The following is a 13,363-nucleotide window of genomic DNA, read 5'->3' on the forward strand; positions in this document are numbered from 1 at the left end:
ATACAGAAAATTTCGTCAGCACTGGTCAAAATATCATTATGTACATCTGGCATAAGCATGGTGACCATTAATAAGCCGATTGCGGTTCTTTTATCTGTCAACTTCAATCAAAGCCGATATTGTAATGTCCATGATGGATAAATTGACTTCATTCTCACGCTTTTGTTTATTATAACTGTTCTTTTGCACAATCATTTATGTGTAGGTAACATACGGAGAGTAGTGAATGCGGTAATTATCTTACAATTAATTATTGAGTTACAGATTTGTGACCATGTCTGAACAGTGACATCAAAGAAGAATATCTTCACCAATCCATAGTTTGTATTGAAACTAAAAAATAATGATAATTGTTGCGTATACAAATTCTAGATTAAAAATTATATATTGCGGTCTGTATATTCTTGCTTTTATTTGTACTTTGCTTTCGCTGAGAAAATGTCGATGAAGTATACTTGTTCTGTTTGTTTTCTGGATTGTAAGACGGACTGTATTTACTGTGAGGTAAGTGACTTTTTCATCTTACCTAATTTATTAATTTCTGTTGTAAGGCTGTGTTAATTAAATGATGTATCCTTAAATCAATGAAAATGACTGCATTAAGATAAAGTGTCTTGAGGAATGACTAAACGTTGTTTGAACTTTAACATATTTCCGTGTTTTACATCTTACCTAATTTATTAATTTCTGTTGTAAGGCTGCGTTAATTATATGATATCTCCTTAAATCAATGAAAATGACTGCATTAAGATAAAGTGTCTTGAGGAATGACTAAACGTTGTTTGAACTTTAACATATTTCCGTGTTTTACACTACGACACATACGTTACCATTCTACGTTACAAAAACATTTTGTAAAATACGTTAGTTATTATGTTAATTTTTTTTTAAATTTCGTGAAATCACTTTAATAAGCATAAAAATGTTAATCATTTTATCTTCCTATAAATTAATAAATAAGTCAAAATATTTATATAAGATCAATGATCATGTGAATAATGATGATGTTCAACTGTCACATACAGGAGAAAATAGTAAAATGTCGAATGTACGTAATAGGGTTATTCAAACATATTTGTAATAATTACATGCCATGTTTGCATGACCAAAAGTTAACCAAAAAAACCTTGAATGAAATCGTTTATATATTTAATGAACATTCATTTTTCAAGTGTATCAGATACATAAGTTTTTTGAGATCATATTTGTGAGTAAACATAAACAAAATATGGGTCAATTGGTGTTGTTGAAATTTTTACAGTTTAAATTTCAGATATTAATGATAATTATGTCGTAATTGTTAATTAATGTCATCGTTTAAAACTAGGGTGAAGTGTGCATGTCATTAAGCATGGGAATTGTAATGCTTCCCCTAATGTTATGTTGATTGTACATTATAACTGTGTTCTTTATATTTATATGCATATCTGAAGAGCATAAACACGGCGATGCGAAAATACATATTCATGCACATACATACACACACGTAAATGTCAGCTGAAATAAATGTTACCCATAATTTAGATAAGTTATAAAATAAGAGGATACTTGTTTTATTTTCGAATATGTGGTCCAAACTTTCCTTTTGTTTGCCGAATATAATAATCTAATTATCTTGGAAAGCTTTTATTAAAAAAAAGTTGACAGTAGGATTACGGCGTATGGTGTAATACAATAATATACATGGCCATTAAAATTCATTTGACTTTTTCTTTTAGTAAATTTTCCAGACATGCCAAATGCGGGCGCACTACAAATGCCAGGGCATTGATGAACCAGACTACAAATTATGGCGGAGAATACCCCTGGACTATGCTTGTGTGTCGTGTCGCAGCGCTTGCGACGGGTCCTCTTTCGACTACCTCATGGGTTTAGAACGCTTGAAGAAGGTATGCATCTATCATTTATGATGATGATATTGATTATCATAAAGAAGACGATGATGTTTGTTTGCTGTGTTGTTGTTAATGATGATCATACTGATAATTATATTAAAGATACAATATGTTTTTTGTAGTACATTTGTATTTGTATATACAAAAAACACTATACAATATCAACACGATAATTTCAATTTAGTTTGTTAATATGGATGGGATCTATGTGGATGATGTGAAATTACTGCATTATTTAGATCGAACAGATCATTGTTTAGAATCAAACAGAAGATGGCATCAAGAAGAGATCACATGATTTCAATCATTTATGTAAACATAGATAACTATATATGAAATATTGCTTATTTCAACACAGAGAGCAATATCGATATACATGTTTATTAATGGGTAAGCAAACGTTAGTAACACATTTCGCCAGATTATATGGGGAACAACAAAACTGAGCTCTAACCACTGCGGCCATCGCAGTGGTCGATGCTGTTGACTATGATGATGATTTCATTAATGATGCTGATGATGTTGTTGAGTATATATGATTTTGTTTTCTTTCAGAGCGCTAGGGAAGGTATAAAGTCCTTGACAGAAGCTGCTGAAAGAGAATATCTCTTTATAAAAAACACTGATTTAGACACCACAGTCCATACAAACTTTGATGGTATCAGACAGGATCCAGCCTCAAATACCATCGTTGCGGCTTACCGTATGTCTTCAAAAACTGCTTTGTACAGTACTGGTGACGGAGACTGCCTGTTCAATTCCTTTTCCACCTACCTCGTCGGCAACGAATTAAAAAGTATAGAACTCCGTTACAGATGTAGCATCGAACTTGTCCTAAACAAAGACAAAATTCAGAAACATCCCATGTATTCAGGCTTTTTACTGTGCTCGCCTGACTTTCACGATGAATGTCTGGAATGTCCAACCCTTGGAAAGCCTGTATTAGTTTTTTGTATGATGGCCTTGTCAAATTTGTTAAATTTGAAAGTTGAATCAGTGTACCCTGCAATGAATGGGTCTAAGGATTATAGCTTTGTCAAACTGAACTGTGCATTTACACCAATGTTCTGTGATCCAGAGAAACCAATCAAAACCATCATGTGGACAAACACAAATACAGCAAACAAGAACGGCTTCATCAAGAAAAGAAAAGCACTGTGGATTCCCAACCACTTTGTACCCCTGGTATCACTGACTCAAACGTCCGAGCGCGTACAGATGACATCGGAATATGTTGCGATCAATGCCTCATCCAAATCCCCAAAAATGGCGGAAAAGACTCAAAATGAAAGTGTTAGTGACACTCAGTTTGGATCTACAACATGGCTGGAGGAACCTGCTATGGAAGACATTCAAATTCCACCATGCCAATCAACTTCAGAAATAGAAGACAATCAGAGGGATACACACTCACAGCAAATGTATGATAATGAATTAGATGACCATTGCACATACGTTCCAAATTTATCTACAATACAGGAAGAGTCATCTCCAAAAAAAAACAGGAAGAAAATCACTAGATGCTCATGTTCCTGACATAAACTTTGAACAAATACTCAGTTCACAAACAGACATCAGTGCAAGTGATTCTGAAAAAGACGATGAATTATACCTTGATCAATTCGTACCAGGTCCTTTAAAGAAATACTTGGATCTCAAATCTTTCATAGACGTGATGAAAGATCAAAAGGTTGTTCTACAAGAAATCCCATTTGGAAGAAAAGACGACATGTATTTTATTATCACTAACGTCGACAACATAATGTAACGTACTTCGGGGAAAAGGTCTGAGTTCTGGGACGACTGTGGCGCTTGGGCCAAGTGTGCATCACCATCCACAACATTTATTGAAAGAAATGGCACTCTTTTGATGATTATTAAACGGCAAGATGTGTATTGCGTCGAGAGAAACGTCAACAAAAAGCGTATCTACGAGCCATTACAATCACAACCATTAGGAGACGAGATCATACACGTTCACAGAATTTACCAATCCCTAAAGGGGCCCCGAGTGGCCGAGTGGTCTAAAGCGCTCTTCGTTACGGATCACTGCCATCTCACCTCTGTCTGCGGCGGTTCGAGTCTAAGATTCAGCCAATGTGGGCATGTGAGAAAGCCTGCCAGTAGCTTCTCGTGGGTCGGTGGTTCTTTCCGGGGTTTTCCGGGTTCTTCCTCCACCATTAATACTGGCCGCCATGTATAGCCTATCGTGCTGAAAAATGGCGTTAAACCCCACAACAACAACAACAACAACCAATCCCTAAAGAGCTCTCCGTCAAGACCTGATCAGTTCAAGCGGAGGATAACGTGGTTCCAGAAAGCTGATAATCTCCTAGTTGATATTGCAACCAACATCGCGCTTGCCGAATACATTGGAAAATTCTCGTCCCGAACATATCATGCATCCGCGAAACATCCGTCGCAAAACGTCATATACATCAGAACCAAGCCTTCCGTTAGAGAAAGATTAACAAACGAACTAGAGCACAAAGGGGTGAAGGAAGTAGAGAGAATGGTACATTCTGAAAGAAATGACGATTACCAGCAACCAAGAGGCGAGAAACAACTCCGAAATATTAAACATTCAATAACAAGAACAAAGCACAGCCCATCCAAATCAGGTAACATTGCCGACCATATTGTTTGCGTAGAAGAAATGACCAAAACAAGCAAATTCTTCCAAACTGTGAAACATATGAATGGCTTACAACACCCAGTCGTGACCCTTTACAACGAACAACAGATCACAGACATTAAGAGGTTCTGCTGTATTGAAGGCGGTAGCGTTCTCGGAATGGACAAGACCTATAACCTTGGTGATTTTCACGTGACTCCGACAGTTTTCAAAGACTTACCCGTTAAAAAGAGATCTACAGATGACCATCCGATTGTGTTCGGCCCAACTTTCATCCATACCAAGGCACCAAGGCATATTCTGCATTCCTTCATGACGTCGCTGACAACTTGACAGACAACCAGCTCCAGTTACTGACTATCGGCACAGATGAGGAATTGGCATTCAAAACTAATATAAAAACGCTGTTTGCCTGGTAGCACACACGTTCTTTGTACTCGTCATCTAAAGCAAAGCGCAAACAGGCAAATGGAAGATGTAATTGGGTTTCCATTAAAAGATTGCCTGGAAGTTCTTGAGTTAGTGTTTGGCTCAAATGGTCTTGTACAATAAACGGACGTTGACACCCACCAAAAAAGACTAAACCAATTACATTCCGTCATCGATGACAAAGACTCGCATTCCTGCGAAAGAAAGTTCCGCACCTACTTTGATACAAGATTGTATCCAATGCTTAAAGAACACGTCATAGATCCGGTCAACACGGAAAAATTAGAAGCACATGGACAAACAACAACTCCGAAAGTGCAAATCACATCCTAAAATCGGCCACAAAATGGAAGCTAGCTGAATTGCCAAAGTTTCTTAAGCTGCTCATCAATTAGTGATCAGTGAGCAGGAAGAGAGATGTCGTTCCCTGAGAAACATGGGTAATTATCGCCTCAGTGAAAGATATTTACACCACCTTGTTGACATTGATCACTGGGCCAGAATGACGGAAGAACAACGGGATAAAAGAAAAAAAAATTCTCACTGACTGCGGTAAAGACCATCCAGATACGATGTTCTCAAAAGATGGCAGAAGAACTGCAACCAGAACTCCATCTCCAGGTGGGAAGCCGAACCAAATTCGAAGAAAGCGGTCAGAAAGGTCTAGAACACCATCAACTAAGCCAAGTGCGAAACGCAAACTGTAAAGTGCAGTTTATTGTAAAGCAGTTTAGAAATATATATTTGCACTGATGCAAATGAAGATAACGAAAATCGTTCCTATTATTTACTTGTTTTAATTAAAATATGTCCAGAAAATGACTTTGTTGTAACTCTGAGCGACGGAAATTTGGATTTCGGTTACGATATTAACCTTTCGATGCAGTTGTGGAAAGAACATTTATTCTGAAACATTATCAAATAAAGGAAATCATTTGTAAACAGTTAATGTAATTTTAGATATAATATAGCTTTTGGGAACAAAGAAATTTAATAAATTAAAAGCAACTTTCTCGTCCTAGCTTATAATAATCATTTTTTTTCTTCTTCATAATTTTTCGTTTTTGTGACTTTTCTCAACTTTTCGTAACTTTTAACACTTTCGTAACTTTTCGCACTTTTATTTTTTCGTAACTTTTCGCACTTTTCTCAACTTTTCGTAACTTTTCGCACTTTTCGTAACTTTTCGCATGTTAATCATACCCCTTAAATGGTTTTACTCCAATATGTGTCATATTCATTATCGAACGATCACACAGACTAAACATTTTATTACACACATCACAATTATATGGGTTGTATCCAGTACGCATATGCTTATTCGAGTTCAACCGGTCCTACTTAATACTGCTGAGCCTGACAAAGCCCGACAAAGCCTAACAAAGCCATCGTGGAATATACTGGAGGATGAGCTCGCCAAATCCTTAGACAGAGGGAAGCAGTATAACCTTGCAATCCTTGACTTCAGTAAGGCTTTCGATCGTGTCCCCCATGAAAGACTCCTCAGTAAGTTGGACCACTATGGCATCAGGGGTAACACACAAAAATAAATCAGAGATTTCCTATCAGACAGATCGCCGAGAGTAATTCTAGATGGAGCACCATCAGACCCAGCACCAGTTGTTAGTGGGGTAACTTAGGGGAGTGTTGTGGGTCCCATACTATACATGGTGTTCATCAATGATCTACCTGCAAGCGTCAAATCCAACACAAGACTTTTTGCAGATGACCGTATAGTCTACCGGTTAATAAATGTCTCCAAGGACTGTGAGATCCTTCAAGAAGACCTGAACCAACTGGCCCTCTGGGAAAGAACTTGGGGTATGTCGTTCCATCCAGAAAAATGCAGCATCCTAAGAGTTTACAGGAAAAATCACCAATCTTGTCCGAATATACTCTTAAGGGGTACACTTTAGCCAACGAGCAGGCAACAAAATATCTCGGGGTGGAATTGTCTAGAGACCTCTCTTGGAAAAGACACATAGACAAGATAGTGAAAAAAGGGAACAGTAATATTAGTTTCCTGCGCTGCAACCACCAAATCAACAATGAAGAAGTAAAAACTGCAGCATATTTCACTCTGGTTCGACCAGGTCTTGAGTATTGTTCGACTGTGCGGAACCCACATAGTAAAGATCCAACAAATAAGATAGAGATGGTTCAGAGGAGAGTGGCTAGGTTCACCACAAATAAATATTGTAACACTAGCTGTGTCAGTGCAATGCTCAACCATCTCCAGTGGGAATCACTCAAATCCAGGTGAACCAAGGCCCAGCTAACCATGATGTACATGATTGCGAACAACCTAGTGGACATACCAGCAGAAAAAAACCTGACCCCGGCATATAGCCAAACTAGGGCAAACCACAGGAAAAAGTTCCAATTAAAGTCAGCATCGACAAATTGTTTCAAGTTCAGCTTCTTCCCATGTACAATAGGGACTTGGAACAAATTACCATCAATAATTGCAGAAGCTCCTGACTTGGTATCTCACAAGCAGGTGCTTTCCAAAATCACATTCTAATGAACTAGTCAGCTACAAGTAAGACCTAGTGATTCTCAGGGCTGTGCCGGTTGAGGTTCCATATCTCATTGCCGCTACAGTAATCTATTTTTTTTGCATCTAGTAGTCATTGTGAAGGCCAGTCTTAAGTATTATGTTAGAGGCAAGCTCACATTTTCCAAGGACAAGTTCAATTTTCCTATCAACTTGTCCTGGGCATGATTACTTTTAAAAGAATTACATTTTTCATCAGTAGGTCTGATATCTATGGTGTACATTAAGTAGTGTTGTTCCGATTATCAATTATAATCGATCATCAGTTGGTTGAGCGAACCAATAAGATAATCGATTGTGAAACTCCATAATATGTGTAATGGGAGATTATTTTTAGTTGTACGCAAAGCACAAAGGTTAGTAAAACTCCCAGCCACTAAAGCTGACCTGAAATTTATTAATTCCCTTCACAACTACAAATATAAAACCATATATTTCATAGGTGCAAAATTTCATAATTAGGAATATATAGCCATTATTACATGATCAAGTTGTTAAATAGTTAAGTTAATAAATTAAAACACATTTTGATGATTTGTTTCAGTTTTAAATGCAACATTATTTGTAGCATTTGTAAAAAATGACAAACAAGAAAACCATATCCTTCTACACTTAAAATCATAAACACATCACAAGTGAATGAAAGGATTTTGGGGATTTCAGTTGCATATGACTTATCAGCCATAAAAGGTTGCGTCCATTTAACAAAGATGTAGAACAAAATAAACACAACACAATAGACAAAAATGTAATATTATTATCAGGTTAAAGTATACATGTCATTAAAAGAGATTACTCCTGTACATTTACTAACATCTTGAACTATTGATCAAAGATATAACTGAATAACAAAGAGAATTCAAAATTTGCTCTTAGTAACCGATTATAATCGATTATCAGTTGGTTAAGTGGAACCGATTATCGATTATGAATTTCTGACTGACTAACATTAAGCTGCCAGAGTGGTGTTGGGGTGAGTCAGCAGGCATGAAAAATCCATTGGGTTTCACTTCTTCCCAAACATGATACCTTACATCATGCTGTCACCCACAGTGTAATATTTGCAAAGCCTTTACAGATAAAAGCGGCAAAATATCATGTTCATCTTTAGCACCATTCCCTCGATGCTATACCATGTTCTACTGTAACAGTACTCTAGGTAAATCATTTTGTACCAGGAGTGTTATTTTGTACCCATGTGTCATTTATGTACCAGGAGAGTTATTTTGTACCTATGTGTCATTTATGTGCCTCAAGTTCATATTTCCACTGAAATGTCAATTTTTTTTTATACCTTATATGTGATTTTCATACCTGTTGTGGCTCTTCTGATTTCGGCTGTCACGAAACATTGTATTACATACTTCATACTTGTATGGTTTTTCACCAGTATGTATCATCATGTGTGTCCTTAGACCTCCAGTCCGACTCATTGTTTTATTACACACTTCACAGTTAAATGGTGTTTCTCAAGTATGTATTCTCATGTGCACCATGAGAGATCCACCTTGATTAAACCTTCTATTACATATCACACAGTTAAATGGTTTTTCTCCAGTATGTCTCCTCATGTGTTCTTTCAATCTTCCACTGTGACTAAACATTTCATCACATAATTAACACTTAAATGGTTTTCCTCCTGTATGTATCCTCATGTGCCTCGTTCGAGATCCACTCTGACTAAACCTTTTATCGCATACTTCACACTTATATGGTTTTTCTCCAGTATGTATATTTGTGTGATGCTTCAGATTTCCACTGTGACAAAATCTTGCATCACATACTTGACACTTCAATAGATTTTCTCCAGTATGCTTCCTCATGTGAATTGTTAAAGGTGCACTTGTTCTAAACATTTTATTACATACTTCACACTTAAATGGTTTTTCTCCTGTATGTATCCTCATGTGCCTTGTTCGAGATCCATTCTGACTAAACCTTTTATCGCATGCTTCACACTTATATGGTTTTTCTCCAGTATGTATATTTGTGTGATGCTTCAGATTTCCACTGTGACAAAACCTTGCATCACATACTTGACACTTAAATGGATTTTCTCCAGTATGTATCCTCATGTGAACTGTTAAAGGTGCACATGTTCTAAACCTTTTATTACATACTTCACACTTAAATGGTTTTTCTCCTGTATGTATCCTCATGTGTATTTTCTGAGTTCCTTTCCGACTAAACATTTTGTTACATATCTCACACTGAAATGGTTTTTCTCCAGTATGTATCCTCATGTGGCGATTACATTTTTCACTGTCAATAAACCTTTTATCACATACTTCACACTTAAATGGTTTTTCTCCTGTATGTATCCTCATGTGCCTTGTTCGAGATCCATTCTGACTAAACCTTTTATTGCATACTTCACACTTATATGGTTTTCCTCCAGTATGTATATTTGTGTGATGCTTCAGATTTCCACTGTGACAAAACCTTGCATCACACACTTGACACTTAAATAGATTTTCTCCAGTATGCTTCCTCATGTGAATTGTTAAATGTACACTTGTTCTAAACATTTTATTACACACTTCACACTTAAATGGTTTTTCTCCTGGATGTATCCTCATGTACCTTGTTCGAGATCCATTCTGACTAAACCTTTTATCACATACTTCACACTTATATGGTTTTTCTCCAGTATGTATATTTGTGTGATGCTTCAGATTTCCACTGACAAAACCTTGCATCACATACTTGACCCTTAAATGGATTTTCTCCAGTATGTATCTTCATGTGTATTTTCTGAGCTCCTTTCCGACTAAACATTTTGTTACATATCTCACACTGAAATGGTTTTTCTCCAGTATGTATCCTCATGTGGCGATTACATTTTTCACCGTCAATAAACCTTTTATCACATACTTCACACTTAAATGGTTTTTCTCCTGTATGTATCCTCATGTGCCTTGTTCGAGATCCATTCTGACTAAACCTTTTATCGCATACTTCACACTTATATGGTTTTTCTCCAGTATGTATATTTGTGTGATGCTTCAGATTTCCACTGTGACAAAACCTTGCATCACATACTTGACACTTAAATGGATTTTCTCCAGTATGTATCCTCATGTGAGTTGTTAAAGGTGCACATGTTCTAAACCTTTTATTACATACTTCACACTTAAATGGTTTCTCTCCTGTATGTATCCTCATGTGTATTTTCTGAGTTCCTTTCCGACTAAACATTTTGTTACATACCTCACACTTAAATGGTTTTTCTCCAGTATGTATTTTCATGTGGCGATTACATTTTTCACTGTCAATAAACCTTTTATCACATACTTCACACTTAAATGGTTTTTCTCCTGTATGTATCCTCATGTGTATTTTCTGAGTTCCTTTCCGACTAAACATTTTGTTACATACCTCACACTTAAATGGTTTTTCTCCAGTATGTATCCTCATGTGGCGATTACATTTTTCACGGTCAATAAACCTTTTATCACATACTTCACACTTAAATGGTTTTTCTCCTGTATGTATTCTCATGTGTATTTTCTGAGTTCCTTTCCGACTAAACATTTTGTTACATACCCCACACTTAAATGGTTTTTCTCCAGTATGTATCCTCATGTGGTGATTACATTTTTCACTGTCAATAAACCTTTTATCACATACTTCACACTTAAATGGTTTTTCTCCTGTATGTATCTTCATGTGCCTTGTCCGAGATCCATTCTGACTAAACCTTTTATCGCATACTTCACACTTATATGGTTTTTCTCCAGTATGTATATTTGTGTGATGCTTCAGATTTCCACTGTGACAAAACCTTGCATCACATACTTGACACTTAAATGGATTTTCTCCAGTATGTATCCTCATGTGAGTTGTTAAAGGTGCACATGTTCTAAACCTTTTATTACATACTTCACACTTAAATGGTTTCTCTCCTGTATGTATCCTCATGTGTATTTTCTGAGTTCCTTTCCGACTAAACATTTTGTTACATACCTCACACTTAAATGGTTTTTCTCCAGTATGTATTTTCATGTGGCGATTACATTTTTCACTGTCAATAAACCTTTTATCACATACTTCACACTTAAATGGTTTTTCTCCTGTATGTATCCTCATGTGTATTTTCTGAGTTCCTTTCCGACTAAACATTTTGTTACATACCTCACACTTAAATGGTTTTTCTCCAGTATGTATCCTCATGTGGCGATTACATTTTTCACGGTCAATAAACCTTTTATCACATACTTCACACTTAAATGGTTTTTCTCCTGTATGTATTCTCATGTGTATTTTCTGAGTTCCTTTCCGACTAAACATTTTGTTACATACCTCACACTTAAATGGTTTTTCTCCAGTATGTATCCTCATGTGGTGATTACATTTTTCACTGTCAATAAACCTTTTATCACATACTTCACACTTAAATGGTTTTTCTCCTGTATGTATCTTCATGTGCCTTGTCCGAGATCCATTCTGACTAAACCTTTTATCGCATACTTCACACTTATATGGTTTTTCTCCAGTATGTATATTTGTGTGATGCTTTAGATTTCCACTGTGACAAAACCTTGCATCACATACTTGACACTTAAATGGGTTTTCTCCAGTATGCTTCCTCATGTGAATTGTTAAAGGTGCACATGTTCTAAACATTTTATTACATACTTCACACTTAAATGGTTTTTCTCCAGTATGTATCCTCATGTGTATTTTCTGAGTTCCTTTCCGACTAAACATTTTGTTACATACCTCACACTTAAATGGTTTTTCTCCAGTATGTATCCTTATGTGGCGATTACATTTTTCACTGTCAATAAACCTTTTATCACATACTTCACACTTAAATGGTTTTTCTCCACTATGTATCCTCATGTGTATTTTCTGAGTTCCTTTCCGACTAAACATTTTGCTACATACCTCACACTTAAATGGTTTTTCTCCAGTATGTATCCTCATGTGGCGATTACATTTTTCACTGTCAATAAACCTTTTATCACATACTTCACACTTAAATGGTTTTTCTCCAGTATGTATCTTCATGTGCTTATTTCGATTTCCACGATGACTAAACCATTTATCACACAATTCACACTTAAATGGTTTTACTCCACTATGTGTCATATTCATTATCGAACGATCACACAGACTAAACATTTTATTACACACACCACAATTATATGGGTTGTATGCAGTACGCATATGCTCATTCGAGTTCCACCGGTCCTACTAAATACTGCTAAGCCTGAAAAAGCCCGACAAAGCCTAACAAAGCCGTCGTGGAATATACCGGAGATTTAGACCAGCAAGTTGTTCTCCACCTTTTATTTTTTTTTTTTTTTTTGTTGTTGACTGGCGTCTGGATACAAAGGTTAGTCTAAATAAATTTATTAACTAATAGCGCGCGGTCCGATCACCGGAAGATACATAGTGCGGACGGCTCAGTACGAGTGGTGCAGAATAACGTTGGTCTCCGCCGCCTGTTCAAAAAAAAAAAAAAAGGTGGAGAACAACTTGTTGGTTTAACCGGAGACAATGACGTTACGCTGGTTCAGCGTGGTCAATTTATTCGTCAATATAATTTACAATATAAATAAACTTGTCTAATATTACTTTTATGACTGTCAGGCTTTGTGAGGATTTGTTAGGTTTTGTATGACTTTGTCTGGATTTGTGTGATTATTATATATTGAAAAAAATGCTCTTTCTTTCGATAAGTTCAATGAACAATGGAAACAGTAATAAACAGGCAAATGAAAGTGAAGAAAGCAGCTCGTAAAGTCTTCCAATACAGGAATGCAGACTATGGCCAGTTACGTGAAGAATTTAAGTCATTCCAAGAATCATTCATACGTGAAACGGATAATCTTTCTGCAA

General features: G+C 36.4%; 1 protein-coding gene and 1 pseudogene across 1 annotated transcript; one reads left to right on the forward strand and one right to left on the reverse strand.

The window, feature by feature from the left end:
* Positions 1-7: 7 nt before the first annotated feature.
* Positions 8-9,028, forward strand: LOC149787076 (uncharacterized). Its single transcript, XM_089976038.1, has 4 exons — positions 8-1,889; positions 2,451-3,316; positions 6,266-6,465; positions 8,907-9,028. Exons 1-4 carry the CDS (start codon positions 1,740-1,742, stop codon positions 9,026-9,028), a joined length of 1,338 nt encoding a protein of 445 aa, XP_089832164.1. The 5' UTR covers positions 8-1,739.
* On the reverse strand, positions 8,256-13,102 carry LOC149787077 (uncharacterized; annotated as a pseudogene).
* Positions 13,103-13,363: the final 261 nt, after the last annotated feature.

This window comes from Sinohyriopsis cumingii, chromosome 12 (genome assembly GCF_028554795.1).
Source record: "Sinohyriopsis cumingii isolate HCF-2022 chromosome 12, ASM2855479v2, whole genome shotgun sequence".
NCBI lineage: Eukaryota > Metazoa > Mollusca > Bivalvia > Unionida > Unionidae > Sinohyriopsis > Sinohyriopsis cumingii.

Bases quoted from the DNA above. Each gene is read 5' to 3' on its own strand.
- LOC149787076 (XM_089976038.1), top strand. From the start codon at position 1,740: ATGCGGGCGCACTACAAATGCCAGGGCATTGATGAACCAGACTACAAA. The intron at 3,317-6,265 runs GTATGATAATGA...GGTTGTATCCAG, and splicing joins GATACACACTCACAGCAAAT to TACGCATATGCTTATTCGAG. The intron at 6,466-8,906 runs GTAAGTTGGACC...GTTTTTCACCAG, and splicing joins CCCCCATGAAAGACTCCTCA to TATGTATCATCATGTGTGTC.